Consider the following 27,876-nt stretch of genomic DNA (forward strand, 5'->3'; position numbering starts at 1 on the left):
AACTGATATTTTACGCACTCTTATTGTAGTAACAATTAAATGAAAATAAGGAAATGAAATGCAGCTAAGTAACATGTATATGTAATATATTGGCTTTACATTATCTTGAAATTCTCAGAGTTACATATTCTATGTTATTTCTCACACTTGTATTAAAGTGTTTTGCGAAAGTCTCAGTTTTAGTGATCTCAGACCTCAATAGAAAGTGATGTTGCAATAATAAAAACAATAAAATTACTTTACACAAGTTTTAGTACAGTTAATGTTTTAAGACTGCGGGAGTATATCCACACACTTCACTGAATGTTATTGATGGCAAAAATGATATGCAGCATGTCCGGTTAAAAATGTTCATTTTGAGTGTAACTCCCTTTGGGGCCTCTTGAATTATATATGAAAGTTCAAAGAAAATGCAATATGTCTTAGTTTTTATATGCACTGGAGACTATAGAGGATAAACATTCATTTCTTAATTACATGTTAATATCAATGTACTGCAAATTTTAACATACTGGATACGTCACATCATCATGTAAATGCCGTCTGACAGAGAACCCCCAATTTAGGGCCTCTTGGTTTTTAATTCCACTTGAAAATTACATTTATACCTCAAATTAAATTATATAGTTGAATCTTTCCACTCTATTATATATTTAAGTCAGATTTACCTTAACCTGCTATTTAAACAGCATTTTACTTTCATTATTATTTCTTATCACGTGCACCTCTTTTGGGGCCTCATGAAAACTTGAAAAGGGATACTTAAGCCTGGTATCCACCCTGGCTGAATTCCATATACCCTAACGAACATTTTGATGTATAATACCATATTGTACTAAAAAATGCCTACGGATTTTTTTCTCGAGGCTTTCACCAACTGTCTAGTGAAAGATATTTCAATCTTACACTGAAGCAAACAAACTGCCTCTATGTCTTGTCAAAGTAAAAACAAAAACTTACAACACAGAATGATGTAGTCAGACTCGACAGCTCCAATGTCCTCCCATTAATAGCTTTACTTATGAGCATTTTTGAAGTTATAACATCCCCACACAGAATAAGAAGATGAGCCACATTTTCTGCCAGCCATTCATCTGGTGAACCTGCAATTATCAGAAACATATGCTACATAATACAACACTTCAAAACACAGTTGAATAAGCAAATTTGATGAATTAGTATCCCCCACCAAAAGGGTTTGTGATGTCAGGAATGGCAAAAAAATATATCTGGCAAAAAGTTAAGGATGTTACTAAGAAACAAATAATTTCATTAGTCAAAATCAATTTAACAGAAAATGAATGCTTTTTTTTCTCTTTCTTGTGTGTATGTGTGTGTGGAGGAGAGGCATGCATGATCAAGGTTGTGACTGGGTGAAGGGCATGACTGGGTGGAGGGTGAGGTGGGGGAATGGTACAACTTTGCATGTTGATAAATATTCATGGAAGGTTTAAAAAACAAGAGGACCATGATGGTCCTGAATCGCTCACCTATCCCCACATGACCCAGTGTTGAACTAAGTATGACATCGTTATTTCTATTATTTGACATAGTGACCTAGTTTTTGAGCACATGTGACCTAGATATCATCAAGATAAAAAATTCTGACCAATTTTCATGAAGATCCATTGAAAAATATGACCTCTAGAGAGGTCACAAGGTTTTTCTATTATTTGACCTAATGACCTAGTTTTTGAAGGCACGTGACCTACTTTTGAACTTGACCTAGATATCATCAAGATGAACATTCTCACCAATTTTCATGAAATATCTCATGAAAAATATGGCCTCTAGAGAGGTCACAAGGTTTTTCTATTTTTCGACCTACTGACCTAGTTTTTGACCGCACATGACCCAGTTATGAATCTGACCTAGATATCATCAAGCTGAACACTCTCACCAATTTTCATGAAGATCCATTGAGAAATATGGCCTCTAGAGACATCACAAGGTTTTTCTATTTTTAGACCTACTGACCTAGTTTTTGACGGCACCTGACCCAGTTTCAAACCTGACCTAGATATCATCAAGATAAACATTCTGATCTCTTTTCATGAAGATCTCTTGAAAAATATGGCCTCTAGAGAGGTCACAAGGTTTTTCTTTTTTTAGATCTACTCACCTAGTTATCGACCGCACGTGACCCAGTTTCGATCTAGACCTAGATATCATCAAGGTGAACATTCTGACCAATTTTCATAAAGATCCCATGAAAAATATGGTCTCTAGAGAGGTCACAAAGTTTTTCTATTTTCAGACCTACTGACCTAGTTTTTGACCGCACATGACCCAGTTTCAAATTTAACCTAGATATCATCAAGGTGAACATTCTGACCAATTTTCATGAAGATCCATTGAGAAATATGGCCTCTAGAGAGGTCACAAGGTTTTTCTATTTTTAGACCTACTGACCTAGTTTTTGACCCCACGTGACCCATTTTCGAACTTGACCTAGATATCATCAAGATGAACATTCTCACCAATTTTCATGAAGATCCATTGAGAAATATGGCCTCTAGAGCGGTCACAAGGTTTTTCTATTTTTAGATCTACTGACCTAGTTTTTGATCCTACGTGACCCAGTTATGAACTTGACCTAGATATCATCAAGGTTAACACTCTGATCAATTTTCATTAAGATCTCATGAAAAATATGGCCTCTAGAGAGGTCACAAGGTTTTTCTATTTTTAGACCTACTGACCAAGTTTTTGACCGCATGTGACCCAGTTTCGAACTTGACCTAGATATCATCAACATGAACATTCTGACCAACTTTCATAAAGATCCCATGAAAAATGTGACCTCTAGAGTGGTCACAAGCAAAAGTTTATGCACGGACGGACGACGGACGCCGCGCGATCACAAAAGCTCACCTTGTAACTTTGTGACAGGTGAGCTAAAAAACTAGAAATGTGTCCATAGGACACAGATGCCCCCACTACATAACAAAGGACATATTTTTTTTCCTAGGTCAGGGGCCATAACTCCTATAATACTGAATGAATCCGGACGCGAAACCCCAGGTGCACAACTGCACATGCTGACCAACATTCCTGTAAAGTTCTGTGACTCTACATCAAATACTTTTGGAGCTAGGCGCGACACAACACTAAAATGACCAATTTTTAACTAAGTCAGGGGCCATAACTCCTACACAACTGAATGAATCCAAACGCAAAATCACAGGTGCACAACTACACATTCTGACCAACACATTCCTGTAAAGTTTTGTGACTCTACATCAAATACTTTTGGAGCTAGGTGCGACACAACACTAAACTGACCAATTTTTACAAAGTCAGGGGCCATAACTCCTACACGACTGAATGAATCTGGACGCGAAACTCCAGGTGCACAACTACACATGCTGACCAACATTCCTGTAAAGTTTTGTGACTCTACCTCATATACTTCTGGAGCTAGGTGCGACACAACATTCTCGGACGGATGAACAAGGGCAAATCTATATGCCCTCCCCCCCCCCAAAGTGGGGGCATAAAAATAACAAGAGGGCCATGATGGCCCTATATCGCTCACCTGAGTACCATTGCTCTTAATGATAAGATCAAGTTTTGACATAGATCACATAGGCATACACTTTAAATATCATCAGGATAAATATTTTCTTGTAACAGTCCCATTTGGTCCGAGAGCTCACGGACTTTTATTGCAACAATTGAGGCCAAAAGAAGTTTATACATTTTTGGAAACACTATTTCATATCCTCCATGAAAACCCATTTCTTAAGTGTCAAAGTCGTGCCTATCTATATTTTGTTCACTTATGTTTGTGATATGGAAGGTTAAACTCACTTGTAAAAATTTAGGGGGTAGGGTAAAGTTTAAGTTTACCAATCTTTTCACTGTTTAGTTACAGTAGCTGTTTGATTGTCAGTAAATGTATATATGTCAACCAATGTCAGCAAAAAGAAATTCATCAAAAAGGAATGAAGGGCAAACTTGATATTTAAGGTCAAAGGTCAAATTTATGTACAAATCACAAAAATTGGCATATTTGAAATTTATTTTTATTCTTAAAAATTAGTTTGTTATCATAAGTCACTCAGTTTTACTTATGTAATGTGTTTATATCAGCCAAAGTCAGAAATGCAAATCTTGTTGCAAAACGTCAAAGTCAACCCTGATAATTGAAGGTCAAAGTTCATTTTCATGCAAAAAATGTGAAAAATGTTACCTTTACTTTTTTAATCTGTTTAATATGTATTCGCATTATTAGTCACCGAAGTTAATTTGATTTAATGTCTGCATGTCAGGCAAAGTCAGCAGTGCAGATGTAACCCCAAAACTGCCAAGGGTAAAGCTTATATCAAAGGTCAAATCTGAGTGAAACTTTGCATGAATAGCTTCCTGTTTGAAATATAAATGCTATTCCTAATCATTATTAGTAATTGCTCGTGATTTATTTTAGTGTATATGTGTCCCACAATGTCAGTAATAAAGATATCATCTGAAATCAGAAAAGTTCAAATGTGATATAAAGGGTCAAAGGTCATTTTCATGTAAAAGGATGAAAAAAATGGCTCTTTAACTTTTCTTCTTGTTGATAATATTTTGTCGATATTAGTAAACGATATCAGTTCATTTAATGTATAAATGTTAGGCGATGTCTAGTATGCACATACAATTTCAAAACATTCAAGGTCAACCATAACTTCAAAGGTCAAAGTTCAAAAAAGTGAATAAAATGTTGCAATAATATCACCTGTTTGTAATAATTTTTTATGGTTTAAAAGTATTTGTTTTGTCATTTTAGTAACTGATCGTTTTTCATTTTACTGTATATATGTCAGACGGTGTCATGGAAGAGAAAATAAGTCAAGGTCGAACCTGGTATTAAAGGTCAGGGGTCATTTTTATGTAAAAGATCAATTTGTAGCATACTTACTCAATACTTTGTTCAAAAATAATAGCTCTTGTTCAGCGTTCGACACTAACTTTTTTGCCAGGTATCCCGAAGGAATACCTGCTGGGAAATTTAGGAATCCCTGCTGAAAATTAGGAGTCCCTGATAACAAAATGTGGTAAGAACATGAAAAAAACTAAAATCTAACAAACACAACTGTTTACAGTACTAAATGTATTTTATTTCCACTTTATTTCCATTTTACATCAATGACAACAGTAGCTAGTATGACTTTTGCTGTAAAAGAATAATGCCATTTCTGTCCAAGTCCTCTTCCCCCTCATCTTCACTACTATCGCACTCCTCTGCCATTTGTTGTAGTTCGTCTAAATGTATGCCGCCTAGTTCATTCCCCCTTATAACCCCCTTATCTGTAATCATTTTTTTGACATAAAAAAAATTCCGAAAAGTCTCCCTTAAATAAAAAAAAAATTCAAAAAAAAAATTGTTCCGACCTACCTACCCTAATTTTTTGAGCATGTTACCAGATACAAAGATTTTTTAGGCCTGATTAATGCAACTCCCACAGACTTTATCTAAAACTAGTACATTGGTCATAACAGATTTTCTTAAACATTTCATATTTTAGTTGTTTTATTTTGCACATTGCCTAAAAGTGGGTGGGGTTTAGTGTTTGCATGCTTTTATTATCAGCAAATTCTTCTAAACAAGAGCTGCTTTGGCAACAGTGATAATATTTTTGGTAAATGCAGACGTTTTATTGGCTTTTTATTTTAGTTTGTACTAGAAAAATCTTGTAAGAAATGATAAAAATGTTCGAAAATGTCGGTCTAGAAAGCGAGTGACAAATACGAAAAACAAAAGTAACAGTTAAAGTTCTAGAACGGATAACTGTTTTAACTTTATTTTCTCATCATACCACGTATAATTTCTGCTTATTTAATTTGTTTTGCCCAAACAAAGCCTCGGCCAATGATAATAAATTTGTTATAGACCGTAACAGCCGACCGGCTCATGTAATCGTATCGAGCACACAAAATAATGGTACAAACACGATAATCTAAGGCTGCATTGTTTATCAATTAACTTGTAAACATTGATCAATAAACACCTTTGATAATGACATGGCATATTGTACTAAATACAAACCGCGAGATAAGCACGTGTCATTTGGCGCGTGGCGTGACTGACATCTGTCGGTAGCTAATTAACATACGACGCTCCGCCTACTGCCATATTTCCGCTTGTGCCGGCGAACAATATTGAAATTCACTGGGATTTTGATTGACAGGGGGCAGAACTATCGAACTCGGAACGCATCTAAGTAAATTTCCGCGAGTCAAGCCGACGCACGTGCCGTAATTTATGCGGGTAAAATACGAGTTTTTCTCGATTTTCGCGGGTCAAAACCCGGGACCTCGGGTCAACTGAACGCCCTGGCTTAGCAAAAGACCGATGTTTGAGCGAACAAGACTGGGGAATTTCATTTTTTTAGAATCATATTTTATCTGAAAATCAAGAGTCCCGACGGAACACCGAAATTGTGAACTTTAGGATCCCTTGCGGATTTTTGGTGTCCTCGGGATCCCGGGACACCGTTAGTGTCGAACGCTGTTGTTAGAATTTTCTGTTGCAATTTATTTTAATGTATACATGTAAAGCAAGGTCAGGAATGTAGGTCTTATTCAAATAAGGCAAAGCAAAACCTATTCCCAAAGGTCAAAGGTCAAATTTGCGTGAAAATTAGCCAAAAAAAATAAAACAGTATTTTTGCAACAATTTTTCATTATTTTTTAGGGTATTTAAAAACTTTTAACTAATTATTATTCATTTTAATGTATTTATAACAGATGATATCATTCTTGAAATAATAATGAAAAAGTAGTCAAGGTCAAATCTGACATTAAAGGTCAAAGAAGAGGGCCTTAAAAAACTCGCCACTATGAAAAAAAGACTGGCTTGAACAGGTTGGGGAGTGAATGCAAAGTTCCTCTGCAAGTCTACACAGGCAACGTACGATACATAGCATAGTACGCATCAACCTCATTGGTACCTGCTTCCAAAACCAGTAAAGATAAACTGGACAAGGTTAAATTTCAGGTCTCAGGGGCAATGAAAACAACTCAAATAAAATGAATCGAAAAGACAGCCAACCCTGAACAATTAGAGACAAGACGAGAGTACAAAGCTTTTGACCGTGCATAGAAGGCAAAGAGACTACCATCCCACCCACTTCACTCAAAATTCGAGAGCAGAACCAAGAACAAACTGATAAGACAGAGTCTTATCCACATCGTCAAAACCTGCAAAAATAGAAAGCAGCAGCACTGGACACGGAGGCAGAGCCGCTCGAGCCCAATGAATGGTTTCCCAGACAATGTACTCCCAAGATCACATTTGAGGTGCCAGGAGTAGAAAAAAAGGGAAAGCAAAATCAGGCTAACCAACAATCTCTTACGCTAGAAATGATCAATAACTGCTATCCAGCACACTCTTGCATCCAAGAATATACCAATGGATCAGTGAAAAAAGCAGTTCAGAAAGCTTGGGGTGGTGCCTACATCAAATTTTCAGACAGCTCCTCCTTCATACTCTCTCATACAGTCGGCAAGAGATGCTCCAACTACAGATCCAGATGCAAGCCCTCACATCAGCGACACTGGAAAGTATGAGCGAGGAGAAAAGGGACAATATATTCCTAACAGACCCCAAGTCAGCTCTTCAGGCTCTCTCAGCAGATCCATCAGACAACTTAATCAGACAGCTGTTGAAAAACATCAGTCTCCTGCCTGAGAACAACAATGTAGCATTTCGATAGATTGCTGCACATATGGGCATAGCTGGAAATGAAGCTGAGCACAATCTTGCAAAGACAGCAACCAGATAAATACAGCCCAAACCTCAAACTTAATACAGAGAAGCTCAGACTCTGTGGAAGAACAGCTTTGCGTCAGACTTGAAGAACATAAATGGAGGTTACCCGCCAAATCATGACTGTCTACACAAGCTAAACAGCCAATTAGAGAAAGCTAAATGTCAGTGCAGATCAGAGGAACGAACACCGTTTCACATTCTGCAGAGTTGTTCCTATCTGGAAGAAGCACGCCAGAAAGTTTGGCCAACAGACATCCCATTTGAGACCAAGCCGTGAAGAGATATCAGCGACCTGCAGAATACGATGCAGTTCATTGCCGCATCTAATCATAAAATATAAAACGGCCATAAGAAGATGGAAGGCAGTAAGGAAGTAAAGGCTAACTTTAAAATGAATTAACATCAAGCTATAACAAGATATGTTTGAACAAAGAAATAAAATAACAATGCTATCTTTTGTATTTATTACCCGAAAATGAATTTTAAACTTTAACTTCAGGACTGATCTAGACCCATGTCTTATGATATCTCCATTGTAGACATTGACCCATATATAGATAATGTATATACATGTATGAGACTTCAAGGAATAACCATAAAATATTAATATTAATAATGACAAAATACTTTTAAACAATGAAAAGTATTGCAAAAATGCTACTTTTTGCGATCTTTCACGCAAATTTCACCTTTTACCTTTGATATAAGCTTTAACAATCACTGTTTTTGAAATTAGATCTGCATTGCTGACATTGATTTACAAATAAACATAAGACAAAATTGCTTTCAATGAACAACATGACAATATAATTTGTAACAAAGAAGAAATTAAAAATGCTGTATTTTGAATTTTTTTACATGAAAATGACCTTTGACCTTTAATGTGAGGTTAGACCTTGACTTACTTTTCATGATTATTTCAACAGTGATATTGTCAGTTGTATATATTTGAAAATGAATACTGATCAGTTTTACTAGTAGTGACAGAAATAACCTACACAATAAAGAATCGAAGCCTTGAAATGTCTGATGGTTGCGGGTTTTTGGTAGATTTATTTTCTGTTTAAAATGCCAGTCTATGAATATACATGAATGAGAAACAAATACAAATTTAATGTGCATCATATCTAAGATGAACTCTGCCTGACCCCGCTGGTGATGTAACCATGGGCTGGAATACCTTATCATTGATAGATCTTATATAATCTAAATGGTTAGTGTGAGTGGATACATGTTGAATAAGAATTTCTTGTTCATTGATAATTCATCCGCACTGTGCATGAATGGGACTATTTTGTGTAGCACATGAACATCTTTTGGATTTGATTTCTGAATAAAATAAAGATGCTATGATAGTCAGAAATACACTTTAACTTCGGTAGCGGGATAAACCCGCAACCAAAAATCATTGCAAAATTCTTGTTATTTTGCAAATTCTTACACAAATTTGACCTTTGATAATAGGTTTGCCTTTTACTTATAAGGATAAGACCTACATTGCTAACAGTGAATTATAACAACAAGCTATTTTTGATTAAAGTAATGAGTAAGTATGGTAAAGGTTGTGATTTTTTATACAAAAGTGACCCCTGGCCTCCAATACCAGGTTTGACCTTGACTTATTTTCTCTTCTATGACATCGTCTGACATATATACAGTAAAATGAACAACGATCAGTTACTAAAATGACGAAACAAATACTTTTAAACAATAAAAATTATTACAAATAGGTGATATCTTTGCAACATTTTACTCACTTCTTTGACCTTTGACCTTTGATATTATGGTTGACCTTGAATGTTTTGAAATTGTATGTGCATACTAGACATCGCCTAACATTTATACATTAAAGGAACTGATATCGTTGACCAATATCTACAAAATATTATCAACAAGAAGAAAGTTAAAGAGCCATTTTTTTCTTGCTTTTACATGAAAATGACCTTTGACTCTGTATATCACATTTGAACTTTTCTGATTTCAAATGATATCTTTATTACTGACATTGTGGGACATATATACATTAAAATAAATCACGAGCAATTACTAATAATGATTAGGAATAGCATTTATATTTCAAACAGGAAGCTATTCATGCAATTTTTCACTCAAATTTGACCTTTGACCTTTGATATAAGCTTTACCCTTGGCAGTTTTGGGGTTACATCTGCACTGCTGACTTTGCCTGACATACAGACATTAAAACAAATTAAATTCGGTGACTGATAATGCGAATACATATTAAACAGATTAAAAAAGTAAAGGTAACATTTTTCACATTTTTTGCATGAAAATGAACTTTGACCTTCAATTATCAGGGTTGACTTTGACGTTTTGCAACAAGATTTGCATTTCTGACTTTGGCTGATATAAACACATTACATAAGTAAAACTGAGTGACTTATGATAACAAACTAATTTTTAAGAATAAAAATAAATTTCAAATATGCCAATTTTTGTGATTTGTACATAAATTTGACCTTTGACCTTAAATATCAAGTTTGCCCTTCATTCCTTTTTGATGAATTTCTTTTTGCTGACATTGGTTGACATATATACATTTACTGACAATCAAACAGCTACTGTAATTAAACAGTGAAAAAATTGGTAAACTTAAACTTTACCCTCCCCCCTAAATTTTTACAAGTGAGTTTAACCTCCCATATCACAAACATAAGTGAACAAAATATAGATAGGCACGGCTTTGACACTTAAGAAATGGGTTTTCACGGAGGATATGAAATAGTGTTTCCAAAAATCTAAAACTTCTTTTGGCCCCAATTGTTGCAATAAAAGTCCGTGAGCTCTCGGACCATATGGGTCACGTACTAGTCAGGGCCAATCTCCATAACAAGTTTGAGGGTCCTAAGGCTCAAATGCTGCATTTTTGTACTAGCATGACTATTCCTTACCCTGGAAGACTTAAATAACATTTTAAACCAATCTCATTAGATGCTGCTGAGGTATATTCATTTACATAAAATAAAGGGAGGTAATTTGTCATAAAGTGGAAGAAGTAGAAGTATAGCTTGATCCCCTGAAAAACTGATCTTCACTCTTGAAAATATGATTGTTAAGCTGAAGAGTCATTGATTTTCAGAACCTACCAAACACCCCGGCATTTATGTAATGCAGCTATAAATCAGGTACACATCTTTGATCAGCATTTTAAATTATGTGCGATATTGTCAAGGTATGTACAAAAACACTTTGTTTTAAAATCTGTGTTATTTTATTTATTTTGTGCCCTTTTCACTTGCATATGTACTTAAATTGGAACACTGTGACAGTCTGATTCACTTATCTATATATCGTTAATGAATATAAATTTTTGTAGTTTGTTACTTTATAACCACCCTTTATTAATAAATTTTTGAGAATCTAAATAATTATCTTGTGCTATAAATATCAAAATAGAAATTACTACTGATCTAAAAATAGATTACTAGTAGCAAAACCTTTAACTTCACCAACATTTCAACCCGTAAATGATAAAAATATATGCAAAACTAAACTAAAAGGCATGGTACTAAGCACAAGTACAAAGTATGTTTGAAACTCCATGTGTTGTTTCAAAGGAGTAGTCCAGACAAACTTTTATGACAGACAGCAAGACAAGACATTTGAGGATGCATGATCAGCTATTAATAGGTCTGCTTCTCTTTAATTTAACGTTATTTCTTATTTCTGACTTACTTGTGATTTCATCAATAATACTGACAATGTCATCTTCTGACCACTCTTCTTTATAGTGATGCAGAATTTGAAGGGCATTTGCTAATTCGCCTATATGTTGTGTAGATTGTGCTGCAGTTGCTGGGGTGTTCTCACTGAGTTCATACCATAATATCTCATCTGTAACATTCATAATTCACTGTTTTAATACATATATACACTTAGCATCAAATATCTTATTCTTTACATATTATGACCATCATATTTAACCAGTAATTTCATTAGGAACATCTATGAAGATTATCATATTTCAGCTAAGAGCTGCAGCCCTAAAATGTGAATGGTTTATTTATGCCATAAAATACTTCAGATTCAACATCAAAATATGAACTCCCCTTACAGAAACAAGCCTCTGTGGCGTACATGCTGCGTATTTGCTGTGTATATGCCGCGAACACAGTAGTACGCCAGAGGAGTACATTTTACATACACCGCATGCCCCGTACTATTTCAACGAGTACACAGCATGTACGCAGGAGGTCTCTAGTACACTTCAAGTACGCAGCACAGACTCTGAAAATTTAAGGAGTACACTGCATGTACGCAGGAGGGACTTGTACAAGAAAATAGTACACTGCATGTACACCGCAGATACTTTGAAATTTGTTAAGTACACTTCATATACGCGGGAAAGACTTGTACAATTTCTTTTGGCATTTATACTTAGTTTTTTTTTTATAAGTTAAAGTCCGAAGTAAACTTCATATACGCGGGAGGGACTTGTTCATTTTCTTTTGGTGTTTATACTTTGAATTTTTTTAGGTAAAAGTCTGAAGTACACTTCATGCAGGAAGGATTTGTACATTTTTTTTTTTTTTTGGAAGCAAGAACTTGATTTCCGAGTAACTTTTATCTTAATAGCATAGAGTAGTTCAGATTACCGGTATTCTGAACAATGAAAATTTGCCAAACTATTTGCAATGTTCATTAGTGAAGCTTACATCTTAGTGATTTCTGAGCTGCACCTTGCATGCAGTATAAAAATATATTCTTTTTCATTTTGAATTAATCCTGGAGCTTTCTAACTTGGATGGTAATTGAAAAGCCTTATTTGAACTTCGTTGCATTACATTTTGTAATACATGAAATAATTACCAAGATAATGCCTCAACAGCGCCTGAATGAGAATTAATAGCTCTCACTGTTATTTGAATACTCTTAAGCAAAACACCATTCTATCATGTTTTATAAAGGCTTTAATGCTCATTATGTTAACTCATTAAGGCCTCACCAAATTAAAAAGTTGTTCGTCGGATTTGCCGCTCGTATATTTTCAGAATGTTTTTGGCTAATTGAGCTCGCCCCATTGGAAAAAATCAATCCAAAATTTTTTTGTGCGCTACCTTTTACGGACGTAAAAGTGTATAAATGCTTATATAATTCCAGTCCTAGATTGTTCTCAGATGGATTTTAATCAAAATAAATACATACTACGCACACATCGTCTATAATAAATCATAACACTTATATTTAGTTGCATTAAAGTTGTTTCCCCTTGATGCAGTTACGCCATTTTCTTCAAATGTTTACCAAGTTACATGCTACAAAAACTGATTTATTTCATTGAAAAGTGGATGAAGAAAAGCATACTAATTTATTTGATAACATCAATCAACATTATTTTGGTAAGGGTAAATACTTATTGATGCATGTCACTTATCTTTTTTCTGTTTTTTTCTGTCCAAATGATCAGCATTTGCATACGAAAGTTGGTGGGGTAAGGAATTTACATTATCACAGCAGTTTCGCCACAAGAGTACACAGCATGTATGCAGCAGGAGTACACAGCATGTATGCAGCAGGAGTACACAGCATGTACGCCGCAGGACTCGGGCCAGGAGTACACAGCATGTACGCCGCAGGGGTAGTACACCGCAGGCTCATTTGCATGTGAAAAGTGTATGTGCCGCGTACATGCTGCGTACTATTTCCCGCATACTAAATTCCTCCAGCGTACATCCTGTGTACTATATAGTCCACAGCATGTAGTACGCGGCAGAGCTCATTTGCATGTCAAAAGTGTACTACAAACGTACTATCGGTGTATGTGCGGTGTATATCCTGCGTACTATTTAAAGCCCTTGATTTCAGTACACATCATGTACGCATCATATACGCTGTATGTACACAGCAAGAGTACACAGCAGGCCTTTTTCTTCTGTAAGGGTCTCATGCAAGCTGTAAAATATTTCAGCTGTTAACATTCAGTACTGTATACTTATTGAATGGCTTATCAAACAGATAGTCAAATCTATCTGCTCAAGGTCTGAACCATTGTTGGAACTATATATGTATATATATATAGCACAAACTATGGACCTGTGACTTATCTATATATTCATAAATTTTATAATAATATTAGAATATTATATATATATATATATATATATTTATATTATATAGCACCCTTTTCATGATAAACTCGTTCAAAGGGGATTTACATACAAGGGTAGCCACACAGGTTGCCATTCATCCTATACTAGTACAGACAGACTGCAATCTGACCAGAAGAACATATATCTAGAAAAAGCCCCAAGATCAGAGAGAGAGAGAGAGAGAAATCCATTAGATAAGGCCAGCAAACTTAGCTTAGGTCTTTGCTTATTGACATTTTGGTTGTTTAACGTGCCCAGTGTGTAACACCAATACATAGGTCCAACATTTTCTGGGAAGAACTAGTGCTGGCTTCTTCGATAGGTGGGAGACACTTAAGAGCATCTCAGAAATTTTCAGACCATAAAGCAGGATTTGAACCCCACCCCTCTGGATTGACAGTCAAGCGTGTCACAACTAGACCATCAGGCCAACTATTTGAGAAATTAATTCATTTTTTTGGAGTTCATGTGAAATGAACAACAGATTAGGAACAGTAAACTGAATAAGGTACATTTGTGTAATCAAGAAAGTAAGAAGGTTTGTAACTGACATGTCTTCATGCCATGCTAATCATTTGTAAAATTATTTTCTTTTAATCCGTACATGAATGACAAAGTTAAAGACAAGACATTAAAACTTGATGGAAGAACAGACATTGCAATTACTATATGCCACCCCCAGGGGATACTTGATACATTAAAAAAACCACTAGAATACCTGATAATACTGGTCCATACAGCAAGAAAAGAAGTCTTGCCTGATACACAAGTGGCCATGGTTTGAGAATTCTAGTTAACCAGAAAGCTCTATCCTGCAGTGATGAACAATGGTCAAGAAACACTCGTCTGAAAAAACATCTTATCTCAAATTCTAGTCTTTGGTGACCACCTGAAATAGAAGCACCTGTTTATCAACTAAATGTTGAAACATTTTGCAAATGAAAATATGCAAGACAAGAGCAGTTTGTAAAATACATATATACCCCCTTGATGGACTGTTGGAAGCAAGTTGGCATGTATTTTTGCATGCTGTAAACTTGACCGTAAACATTTCAGGAAACAGTAACAAACAATTTAACAACTTCTCCTGCTTAAGGACATTTTTCACACAAAAATATTGCCTGTCAATATGATGCAGGGGTGTAAAATTCTTTTTCACACCACTCGCCCTGCAGGACTAGTAGCTAGTAAAATCTACTCGCCCTTAGTGAACAGTCACTCGCCCTAATAATTGACATTTTTAATACTGTCACGTTTTATGGAAGGAGAATTATGTACAAGCAAATTTCAAACATAACACATAGCTCGTACACTACGTTTCCTTTTTGATTATTCGTTTTTGTTACTCTTAAATTTCCTTTTCACACGAGACATTTTTCTTTTACTAATTTTGTCATCTCCACCACCAAGTTGCTTTCCATAATAACTGCATCGATAGTAAAAATAATCACATTCTAACCCCTACCGTAGTTTCCCAAAGTGTCAGGAAATTATTAAACATCAGTTATTTTCATTTTCTCAAAACTTATTTCCTGAAAAATAATTATTTTGAAAAGTGTCCTAAAAATATGGACACAATAATCATCATCCACCTACCCGTCTTGAAAACGAAAAAAAAAGTTGACGATCATCGGTAATTATTCTGTTGATAAACTAAGTAACTGGCCTGTTTTCATCATCAATTAACATCCTCTCAAAGAGCTAAAAGAAGTGTGTCGGTATCATGACATCTGATGTGGAGATCAAAGCGGTATTATTGCACGAGATTGTCATGGCATTACGTCATATTACAGTTTTCGCGCCATGTGACCTATTTGCCCTCAAGGAATTTACATTATGTTTGAGAAGAATATTTTATAAAATAAAAATACATGTACAAAGATTCATTTAAAACTATTAAAAACCGCAACAACATCATTTTGTTTTATTTTAAAACTACATTTCTATTTACGTCCACGAGACCTTTTTACCAAAAAAAAAAAAAAAAAATCGTTTTACTCAATGTATTTAAATTGCTGCCGCTTTTTCATTATTTAAGATTTTTTAATTCTGTTTTTTGTTCTTTCTGGTCAAAAGTCCGAATTTTATGCCCATAGTATGTATCACTTATTTTCTCTTAGAAAGAAATCAGTAATTAAGATCGCGCTGTTTGAAATTTAACAAATGATTATATGAAAATTCGACCGTTTTCATACAATTTTGCTTACATTTCCGTCGATATTTTATTGAACTCTTAGTAGATTTCAAATTGTATTACTTCTCAAGCGATGTTGAAAAACTGAAGCGATAATGTTAAAAAATGAATGCACTACGCACGTTTTTTGTGTACGTGTCGATAAACAAAAGTAACGGAGATGTAAATTTAATATTACGATAGGTCGCACGTGCTCTCGGAATGGAAAATTACTGGCATGACGTTTTGATATCTTTACGCTTCGCGGATAAATTCCAGTCAATCAAAGTAGCAACTGAACTATCTCAAAGTTTGTTGAGGCTTTTCAAGATGTAATTTCTGAATTTCATTAAAGCTACGACGTAAAAACCACTCGCCCAGTTGGTCGAGTATACAGCGAGATCCACTCGTCCTATCCATACTTTAACTCGCCAATGCGAGCGAGCGAGTGGAATTTTACACCCCTGTGATGTCCTCTTACATATTCAGTAAACATACCAAAATTGTCTATAAATTATAATTGTATACATTTCATAAAGGCATATGTAGTTTAAAAATGACTGGAAATCTATAACTGGTGAAATCTAAAACTCACTGCTTTCAAAAAAAAGTTGATATATGTATTATTAAGATCTAGTTGTGACTTTATTTTCAAATCTGTAAGAAAATAGAAAACAAGGGCTGTCACTATTAGTGACAAATGCCCCCGAGCATTTACGCCGCAAAACAATTTAAAATCCCTTCATCCATGGCAGTTCTTGGCCGGACAAGAAACAGACCATGTAAACCTTTAACCTCTTAAGTGTGACCCTGACCTTAAAGCTAGGGGTCTGGATCTTGCGCATGACATGTCATCTTATTATGGTAAACATTTATGCCAAGTTATTTTAAAGTCCCTTCATGGATGGCAGTGTTATGGACTGAACACCAAACAGACCCTGTTTTAACATTTGACCTCTAAGTGTGACCTTGACCTTGAAGCTAGGGCCCAGGGGTCTAGGTCTTGCGCAAAACACATCGTCTCATTATGGTGAACATTTATGCCAAGTTATTTCAGAATCCCTCTATGAATGGCAGTTACAGCCCAGATAAGAATTTACACGGGACACACTGAAGGACAGTGAGATTTTAATATGCCCACCTTCGGAGGCGTAAAAACTTGAATTGTGTCCATATGACACCGTCACACGGATGCCCCCACATACTGCGCCATCCCCTAAATAGCAAATTTTCTTGTACCGACCATCTCACATGACGATGGCTTGGCGCAAAACGGGTCCATCTGCATTTTTTAAAATTTTACAGGAGAAGCAAAAAACTGTTTCTTTTCTTAAGAAAAAGATGAAACTGACTTAAATTAAGAAATATCACTAAACAAAATGAATGGATTCCATTCCTAATCACAATTATTTTTTTAATTTTTATGGAAATATTACTTTTGTGACTTGGACTTATTTGTACCAGGGTTTTCAGTGCAAAATAGTCCATCTGCAGATGGACCTATTTTGCACTGTAATTTTCTATAGCAGGTCAATAATTTAATGCAGATAAACTTATCTTGCATAGCATAAAGACACAAAACAAGAAAAAAGAAAGTAAACTTTAATTTCTTTATTTCTGAATTTAAGCTAATTTTATGATTTCAAATGCAAGCAGTTAAAACAAGAACTGTCCTATCATTAAGAATGTCCTGAAAATGATAATTCAAAGCATAAAATAATTTATACTGTACTTATTATATCTATAAGGTAGAACAATAGTAGGAGTGTTATTTACAAGTATATGTACCAGTATGTGTTTAATTATCTGATTTTTTTTTTCATAATTAAATATTTTACAAATTCTTGAGTAAGTAATAATCATTTATACATGTAAATAAAGTACAATTGTTATTAATTGGAAACAACTCAAAATAAAAAAGTAGGGAAAGAATTCACAACAGCCATATACCCCAGTACACTGGAAGTAAAAGTATCAGCATTTCTCTATGCTCCTGTGCATTTATAAAAACTTTGAAATAAACATTAAATTTACATTCAACAAGGTAATGCGTATGTTACAAACGTTCCTAAAATTCAAAAATGTCCTTGGAACAATGATTCAAATGTATTGAAGTAAACTAATACTTCCTTTTCTGATGCTTTGTTTTAATGATAGTAACAAAACATTTTGTCAGGCATTTTTGTTATAAACACACAATTTTATCAGCATTTTATGAAATTGTTCAAACCTTATGGCTGTACAATATCAAAACATAAAAATCTATTTTGGTGTACATGGCAGTAAAACTGCACAGTTTTTTTTCAAAAGTTCTGACATTTGTCCACCATGTCAGTTATCTTCATGCCTAAGTGAATAGAAAAAGTTGTGGTGAACTCGTGGGATCACATTTGAACTGCACAAACGGACTAGATCATTATATTTAGCAGATGTGAGTTTTGGCAAGTTGTTTCCTGGTAAAGTGTACATCCGCTGAGGATGAGGTAGACTAAAGTCTGGAGTTCTTGATAATCCTCTTGTGCTTATGTTGCGAACATTAAGGTTCACTTCTACAGATGATTTATCACTGTAAGTTATATTAACAATCTCTGGATTTTCATTTTCAAAAGACACAACCTTTATCTGCATCCATTTTATTTTCTGCCCTCTAGTGTCAACATCTAGATTTACTATTGACTTAGACAGTAGTTTAAAATCTAAAAAGTCATTGGAATCTAGTTCCTTGACCTGGTAAGGCCTTGGATTTTGGCGTGCCATTCTAATTGTAGCTGCCCATTGCGGAGTTGTGTAGATGGACTTTCCTCTGCTTGCACGCTCAATGGTAGCATGAACCGAGTCATTTTCATTTTGAGTATGTCCACGTTCAAGAAATTTATGCTGCAGTGATTTGAATTTTAAGTATTTTTTGGCATGACACAACATTGTCAAAAAGTAGCGGTTTCTGTTCTGCCCGCTGCAGTTGTCTGGGGTAGAGTACGACTTTAGTTTTGCTTTGTTTTGCCTTCAGCTTTAAGTAGCGGTAAACACATGATGAAATTTCATTTGGTCCTCTACCAGACTGTGTCTCATTCCAAAGAAAGCAGAAGCCATTTCTTGTACCAATGTCATACACTGTCAGGTTATATGTACACAGTTTACGGCTGTAGTATAGGACAGACTCATTACTGTGTGGTGTTAGAAGTATCTGCTGCAAGTCGAAACAAGCAACTGCTAGTTCCTCATCAGTTTGGCATTTCTCCTTGTCTTCAGCCTTCATCTCCCTAGCCCATGTTTTGCATTTCACATGTCTGTTAAACATATCATTCATGTTGCTTTTCTCCTCCTCGCTAGCATTTTCGTATCTTGCACATAAATCGCAGCGATCTTTCACTGGTTTGTGAAAAGCCAGATTGAAATGTCTGTCAAATATGTAACGGTATGTGTAGATTAGAAACAGGACTGTCATTACTGCTTTCACACTTGGTCAAGTACAGACTGTACATTCTAGGAACACTAAGCCCTGGTTCTAGATAATATTTTTCAGATCTTTACGGCAATAATGGGATTCTATTTTTGGGAATGAGTCAATATGTTCTTTTACTTGCAGAAGCTGTTCTGGACGGATTTTGTTTACTCTGTTTGTGTGCTTACCACGTTTGTCAGGAGAACAAATTCCACTTGCAAGGTTTTCTTTATTAGGTCCTTTGCGCAATGCAGTATCAACTGCTGTATGACTAATGCCTAAAGTATCCAGGAAAAATGTCTTGCATACACGTACAAGTTGCCCATCTGCTTTCAAATGCCACTTCTTGGTGATATTCCGAACTGATCGTGCATTTGTTGTTCTTTCGCTTTTTGTTTTCCCACAGTTACCCAGCATGAAAGATAATCCCTCTGTCTCTCAACATCACCCGTTTTCCAGAATTCATGAAATATCTTCTGTCTCATTTCATCATGTATGTTTTTGTGGCATTTGAATTTACACCTATCACCACAACCCTTCCTTAGGTTACGGGCTGGCTTACTTTTTCCAGACATTGATATGTATGACTTTCCACTATTTCTTAATTTCTTTGCTATATTTCTCTTCCAGTTGCTTTCATTTCTTATACGTTTTCTTCCACGGTTACCTAGGGAAGAGCTGGATTCTAAGGTTGTTTTGTTTGCAGGTGTTGCAACAAGCTTTTCTCTGACAGAACTGAGTGGTATATCATCATCAGAATCACGCTTTGTAAAAGATCTAATGAAAGGCTTGATTCATTTGCAAGTCCTTGCAGAATTATTTCATCAATGAATGAGTCATTGAATAGTTGTTCCCTGTGTGGTGAAGTTAGAGAAGCACCTTCCATTCTGTTTGCTACTGGGGAGCCTGTTTTTCAGTATATGGATGACTGATCTGTGGAGATGTCACTTTCACTACTTAGATCACTTCCTTCAGTTGCATAAGACAAATCAAATTCAGATTGAGAATCCTCATGGAACTCCTTTTCAATTTCATTTACTTTGTCCTTCAAGTTTTCACTTATAGCATACAAGGTGCAGTCGTATTCACCATCACTGATAGTTGAGAAAGCGTCAAAGTCATCATCACTACTATAAGATTCTTCAGAAGTAACAATAATCCGGGTTAGTTCAAACAAACCAAATCACCTTTGGTAATGTGGTTGCAGCTAGATGTCTAATGAATTGGCACAGATTTACAAGACTTTGGTGTTTGGTTAAAATGGCTTTTCCATCAACACATGACATTCCAAGCTCATTGCGACTGTGTGGATCGAACATAAACACTTTGTCATCTCGTTTAAGTATTGTTACAGTATAGCATCCAACAGTTAGTAGTGCTAAGTCTTCTACTTTCTGCACTGAATCTTCCAATGTCATAAAGGGATATTCCGTATCCTTCCTGTCAAGTGTCCACAGCACGGTAGATCAAATACCACAGGATATTTTGAGTTTTGAAACATCACACTTTTTGGTAGTTCAGATACCAAGAGATGGTCGTTTGGTTTTTCAAGATTTAGATACAGTTTGTCCCCTTCTGTAAGTATTGTGTCTAAATCTGATGATATCCAATCTGTTGGATGTTTTTCTTTGCTGTATATGGCGGCAACAAGGCTGTTACAGGTACACTGTTTGCCTGCACCCATAAAGCTTTGGTCGCCTTGGTGCAAAGATGCTTGAACTTCCATTTTGAACTGAAATGAAATAAAAGATTTAAAGCTATAAAACCCAACAGAACAACTTATAATAAAAAAAATATCTATCTGTAAACAATATTACTAAATCATAAATATAATAAAACTTTAATATTCATTTTGAATTATTATCAAGAAGGAAAGCATTTTCTTTTTTTTCCTAAGGTTATATTACTGGTAATGACTTATTAATTAATGCAAAAGTTGATTCTATTTGCATGTTTTATCCTGACTTAGCATTCAGAATATGTATTAAAGGAACAATAAAACAATTCTTACCTTATCTGATGCCATTTTGCACAGTCGAAATTCAAGGTTCTAGTTATAATTCAACTTCAAAATACAGATAATATTAAAAGATAAATGCTACTGTAGAGTATAAAAAGGACTAGGTCTGAAATGAACATTATACAATATAGTTTGTCAACAGGCTTGTCTTTGAGAAATAAAATCTGATAAGAAGATACTATATAGCACTAATGCTCAACTGACAAGCTTTCTATCACAGTAAGAGTTGGCAGAAAAAAGCAACACTTCATGTGTTTAATGAAAGGCAACTATGACACTGTTACTTTTACTTAAGTGACATTTGATTACCTTATCAGGTACTCAATCAGATTATAATAACAGATTACTAATATGTAAGCTTATTTTTTGGTCTTAAAATCTATATATATTAATTAAGTATGTTTCTGTCAGCTGAAACTTACATTCCAGTATTTTTAAACAGCTAACTGGTTAATCTAGCATTAGCATTATCATTTTCTATGAAAACATCAGTGTAAAATAAGCCCAAGTGCAGAAAGACTTTAAGAGATAAGTCAGATTATAATGCAAAACAAGACCAAGTGCAGATGGACCTATTTTGCATTACAAATTTGATAAGATTCAGATAGACCTATTTGCTAATTAGAAATTATGTAATTAATTAATAAGATTTTTTTCACAATTTTTTCGGAGAATGTGTGTCTCATCATGCTTTATCCAAATATGCAAAAAAGTGATTTTGTGAAAAATTGTCAGATGGACCGGTTTTGCGCCAAGCCATCGATGAAGGTGAAAGACTAAAAGTTTGAAGCAAATTGTATTCAGATAATATTGTGTATCTTGGAATCCATTTTTTCAAAATGTGTACAAGGAGTTGGCCAAAGAAAACAAGAGCTCCGCCAAGTGGGGTAATATACGCCCGAAGGATTACATCAGAGGATGGGAGCAAAATTTAAAACAAGAGGGCCATGATGGCCCTATATCGCTCACCTGTTATCATTGCACTTGAGGACAAGAAGGTCCTCAGAAAAAATATCTAAGTCCAAAGGACAGGAACAACTAGAACTGTCACAGGAGTGACTCATACCCCCACCATACGGTCTTGTCACAGAAGAATGGCAACCATAAGAAATCTTAAAAATACTTTGGTGTACTTCATCCTAGGTTTCCACATAGAAGTAATACTAGTATAATACTAGTAAATATATTAAATCTCTAATATTAGAGATACACTAAAAGTGAATACAAAAAAAGTGTCTTACCGGCCCATGTTACCACAGAAAAATGTTTTTACTTTTTACAAAGGACTTATAATAAAAAAGTTAGAAAAATACCTAAAATATTGAAAATCTAAAAATAGGACTTCTAAAAATAGACTTATTCCTGGAATTTAAGGGGAAGAAACTCAGTACAAAAGTTAAAAAAAAGGTTACTTCCCTTTGGCTCTAAGCCAATCAGAATGAGATATAGTGAAAATACATCAAAATTAACCTTAAATTCTAGGTAAAAGGGGACACAATTCAAGAAAAATTAGTGTCAGAGTTATGCACCTTGTGTCACATGATGTGGGTGATGAGGTGGAACATCTATTTTAAGTCTGAATCAAATCCATTCAGTAGTAACTGAGATATAGTGAAAATACATCAAAATTAACCTTAAATTCTAAGTAAAAAGGGGCTTAATTCATGAAAAATTGGTGTCAGAGTTATGCACCTTGTGTCACATGATGTGGGTGATGAGGTGGAACATCTGTTTTAAGTTTGAATCAAATCCATTTTGTAATAATTGAGATATAGTGAAAATACATCAAAATCAACCTTAAATTTTAAGTAAAAGGGGACATAATTCATAAAAAATTTATGTCAGAGTTAAGCACCTTATGTCACATCATCTGGGTGATGAGGTGGAACAACTATTTTAAGTTTTAATCAAATCCATTTGGTAATAACTGAGATATAGTGAAAATACAACAAAATTAACCTTAAATTCTAAGTAAAAGGGGACATAATTCATGAAAACTTGGTGTCAGAGTTATGCACCTTGTGTCACATGATGTCGGCACATGATGTGGGTGATGAAGTGGAACATCTATTTTAAGTTTGAATCAAATCTATTCAGTAGTAACTGAGATATAGTGAAAATACCTCAAAATCAACCTTAAATTCTAAGTAAAAAGGGGCATAATTCATAAAACAATGGTGTCAGAGTTATGCACCTTGTGTCACATGATGTGGGTGATGAGGTGGAACATCTATTTTAAGTTTGAATCAAATCCATTTAGTAATAACTGAGATATAGTGAAAATACAACAAAATTAACCTTAAATTCTAAGTAAAAGGGGACATAATTCATGAAAACTTGGTGTCAAGAGTTATGCACCTTGTGTCACATGATGTGGGTGATAAGGTGGAACATGTATTTTAACTTTGAATCAAATCCATTTGGTAATAACTGATGTAATAGATTTCGGGACGCGACGGGACGGGACGCGACAAAACTGACTCCTATATACCCCCCTCAAACATGTTTGGTGGGGGTATAACAAAGGGAAGAAATTTAACCAAAGAAAAAAAAATTCTTACAAGGTACAGATATGTCAAAATACACCTAAAAATTGGAGGTACAATCCATGTTGAACCACAGAAAAGTGGTCTCGGTTTTTCCCTACGGCCAATAATAAAAAAGTTACTAAAAATAAGCAATTTATAGTAACGTAAAAGGGAAGTAATAAAAAAAAAAATGATTGTAAGTGAACAAAAGAAGGATCTGCCAAATAAATCTGTTGACATAAATGAAATTTCAGATCAGTATCTTCATTAGTTACAGAGATATACCCATTTTAATTTGAAATAAAGGGAGGTAATTTGACATAAAATCAGTCCATAGTTATCTACCCTGATTGGCTCAGTCCAACTAATGACAATAATGAAATTTCAAATAAGTCCTATAAGTACTTACTGATATAAATCCATTTTGATTACAATCAGGGGAGGTAATCAGATATAAAATAACTCTGGAACCTACGACTGGATCTGATTTGTCATGGAATCCAAGATTTATTGTTGTTGAAGATATTTTGGAAGTTTGTATCAAATAAAACCATAAATGAAGTATCTTTATGGCTGCAAAAGCCAAAATAGCCATTTTGGACCTTTAAGGGGCCATAACTCTGGAACCCATGATGGAATCTGACCAGTTCAAGACAGGAACCAAGATCTTGTGGTAATACAAGTTGTGTGCAAGTTTGGTTAAAATCAAATCATAAATGAAGCTGCTATTGTGCAGATAAGGTCAAAATAGCTAATTTTGGCCCTTTCAGGGGCCATAACTCTGGAACCTATTAAGGGATCTGGCTGGTTTAAAAAAGGAACCAAGATCTTATGGTGACACAAGTTTTGTGCAAGTTTGATTAAATTCAAATCATAAATGAAGCTGCTATTGTGCAGACAAGGTCAAAATAGCCAAGTCTGGCCCTTTCAGGGGCCATAACTCTGGAACCCATATAGGAATCTGGCCAGTTCAAGAAAGGAACCAAGATCTTATGGTGATACAAGTTGTGTGCAAGTTTGGTAAAAATCAAGTTATAAATAAAGCTGCTATTGTGCAGACAAGGTCAAAATAGCTAATTTTGGCCCTTTCAGGGGCCATAACTCTGGAACCCATAATGGGATCTGGCTAGTTTAAGAAAGGAACCGAGATCTTATGGTGATACAAGTTGTGTGCAAGTTTGGTTAAAATAAAATCATAAATGAAACCACTATCATGCAGACAAGAAATTGTTGACGGACGGACGGACTGAAAATTAAAAAAAAAGTCTAAGTCCACAAAACAAAAGGGCCAAGATGGCCCTAGGTCGCTCACCTGAGTAACACACCATAAAAGTGTAAACATGTCTGACCTATTGATTTCATGCAAACAAATATTCTGGCCAATTTTCATTAGGATTGGACCAAAAATGTGGTATCTTGAGTTTAAACAAGAATTTTCTTTGATATGACTTGACGACCTAGTTTTTCTTAACCAAATTTCATGAAGATAAATTGAACAAGAGGGCCAAGATGGCCCTAGGTCACTTACCTGAGAAACACACCATAACAGTGTAAACATGTTTGACCTAGTGATTTAATGGAAACAAATATTCTGGCTAATTTTCATTAGGATTGGACCAAAAATGTCTCTTGAGTTTAAACAAGTATTTTCTTTGATATGACCTAGTGACCTACTTTTTGACCCCAGATAACCCATATTCAAACTTGACCTAGATTTCATCAAGGCAATCATTCTGACCAAATTTCATAAAGATCAATTGAAAAATACATCCTCTATCACATACACAAGGTTTTTCTTCGATTTGACCTAGTGACCTACTTTTTAACCCTAGCTGGTGAAGATTGAAAAATACAGCCTCTATTGCATACACAAAGTTTTTCTTTGATTTGACCTAGTGTTCTAGTTTTTGACCCAAGATGACTCATTCAAACTTGACCTAGATTTCATCAAAGCAATCATTCTGGCTAAATTTCATGAAGATCAATTGATAAATACAGCCTCTATTGCATACACAAGGTTTTTCTTTGATTGGACCTAGTGACCTACTTTTTAACCACAGATGGCCAATTTTCAAACCTGGCCTAGACTTTATAAAGGTTATTATTCTGACCAAAATTTATGAAGATCAATTGAAAAATAAAGCCTCTATCGCATACAAAAGGTTTTCCTTTGATTTGACCTAGTGACCTTATTTTTGACCCCATACGATCCATTTACAAACTTGGCCTAGATTTCATCAAGGTAGTGACAAAATTTCATTTTGATCAGTTGAAAAATACAGCCTCTATCACATACACAAGCTAAATGTTGACAGACAGACAACAGACAGACAGACAGACGACAGACGCTGGACATCGAGCAATCACAAAAACTCACCTGAGGGATCTGCCATATAAAAACAAGAGCACTGCAATGCAGAGCAATATAAACAAAGCAGTCATATATGACCTTTGACCCCTAAGTGTGACCTTGACTTTGAAGCAAGTGATCTGAAACATGCGCTCTGCACATCGTCTCGGTGTGGTGAACATTTGTGCCAAGTATTTTTGAAATCCTTTGAGCACTTCCAGAGTAACAGAGCAGACACGAAACAAACTGATATGACCTTTGACTCCTGTGACCTTGACCTTGAAGTGAGACATCCAAAACTTACACTCTGCACATCGTCTCTGTGTGGTAAACATTTGTGTAAAGTTTCTTTGAAATCCTTCAAGGGGTTCAAGACTTACAGAGACATGAAATTGCTAACAGACGGACGGATGGATGGACACCGGGGGTATAACATAATACATCCCTCTGGGCAGATAAAAAAAAGATTGCTCCATACTTATCAAAGTTATGGCCTGGAAAAGCTCTAAAATTTCCGCTGACTTCTGTGACCTTGACCTTTGAAATAGGAAGCTGGGGTTTGCACATGACACACTGTTTCACGAGTTAAACATTTATGCAAAATACAAACAAGATTCCTCAATGCAGGTCAAAGTTATTGGCTGGACAAGATCTGATATGATCTTTGACCTCCAACTGTGACCTTTACCTTTGAGATAGAAACCTGCATATGACACTCCCTCTCTTTGAGGCTAACATTTATGCCAAATATAAACAAGAGGGCCAAGATGGCCCTAGGTCGCTCACCTAAGAAACACACCATAACAGTGTAAAACATGTTTGACCTAGTGATTTCATGGAAACAAATATTCTGACCAATTTTCATTAAGATTGGACCAAAAAATTGGTCTCTTGCGATAAAACAAGCATTTTCTTAGATATGACCTAGTTTTTGACCCTAGATGACCCATGTTCAAACTCGACCTAGATTTTATCAAGGCAATCATTCTGACCAAAATTCATGAAGATCAACTGAAAAATACAGCCTCTATCACATACACAAGTTTTTTCTTTGATTTGACCAAGTGACCTAGTTTTTTACCTCAGATGACCCATATTCATATTCGACCTAGATTTCATTAAGGCAATCATCCTGACCAAATTTCATAAAAATCAATTGAAAAAACAAACAGTCTCTATCGCATACACAAGATTTTTCTTTAATTTGACCTAGTGACCTAGTTTTTGACCTCAGATAACCTATATTCAAACTCGACCTAGATTTCATCAAGGCAATCACTCTGACCAAATTTCATGAAGATCAATTGAAAAATACATCCTCTTTTGCCTACACAATGTTTTTCTTTGATTTGACCAAGTGACCTAGTTTTTGACCCCAGATGACCCATTTTCGAACTCGGCCTAGATTTTATCAAGGTAATCATTCTGGCTAAATTTCATGAAGATCAGTTGAAAAATACAGCCTCTATTGCATACACAAGGTTTTTCCTTGAT

At 35.2% G+C, this 27,876-nt stretch overlaps 1 protein-coding gene across 1 annotated transcript in view; it reads right to left on the reverse strand.

The window, feature by feature from the left end:
• Positions 1–27,876, reverse strand: part of LOC123537383 (F-box only protein 47-like) — a 54,949-nt gene that overhangs the window by 22,436 nt on the left and 4,637 nt on the right. The window contains exons 5-7 of the mRNA XM_053527895.1: positions 14,588–14,758; positions 11,456–11,614; positions 961–1,103 (exon numbers count right to left, since the gene is read on the reverse strand). Coding sequence (XP_053383870.1) covers positions 961–1,103; positions 11,456–11,614; positions 14,588–14,758 — 473 coding nt within the window. The remainder of the gene's footprint in view (positions 1–960; positions 1,104–11,455; positions 11,615–14,587; positions 14,759–27,876) is intronic.

Source organism: Mercenaria mercenaria, chromosome 17, assembly GCF_021730395.1.
Source record: "Mercenaria mercenaria strain notata chromosome 17, MADL_Memer_1, whole genome shotgun sequence".
Lineage (NCBI taxonomy): Eukaryota > Metazoa > Mollusca > Bivalvia > Venerida > Veneridae > Mercenaria > Mercenaria mercenaria.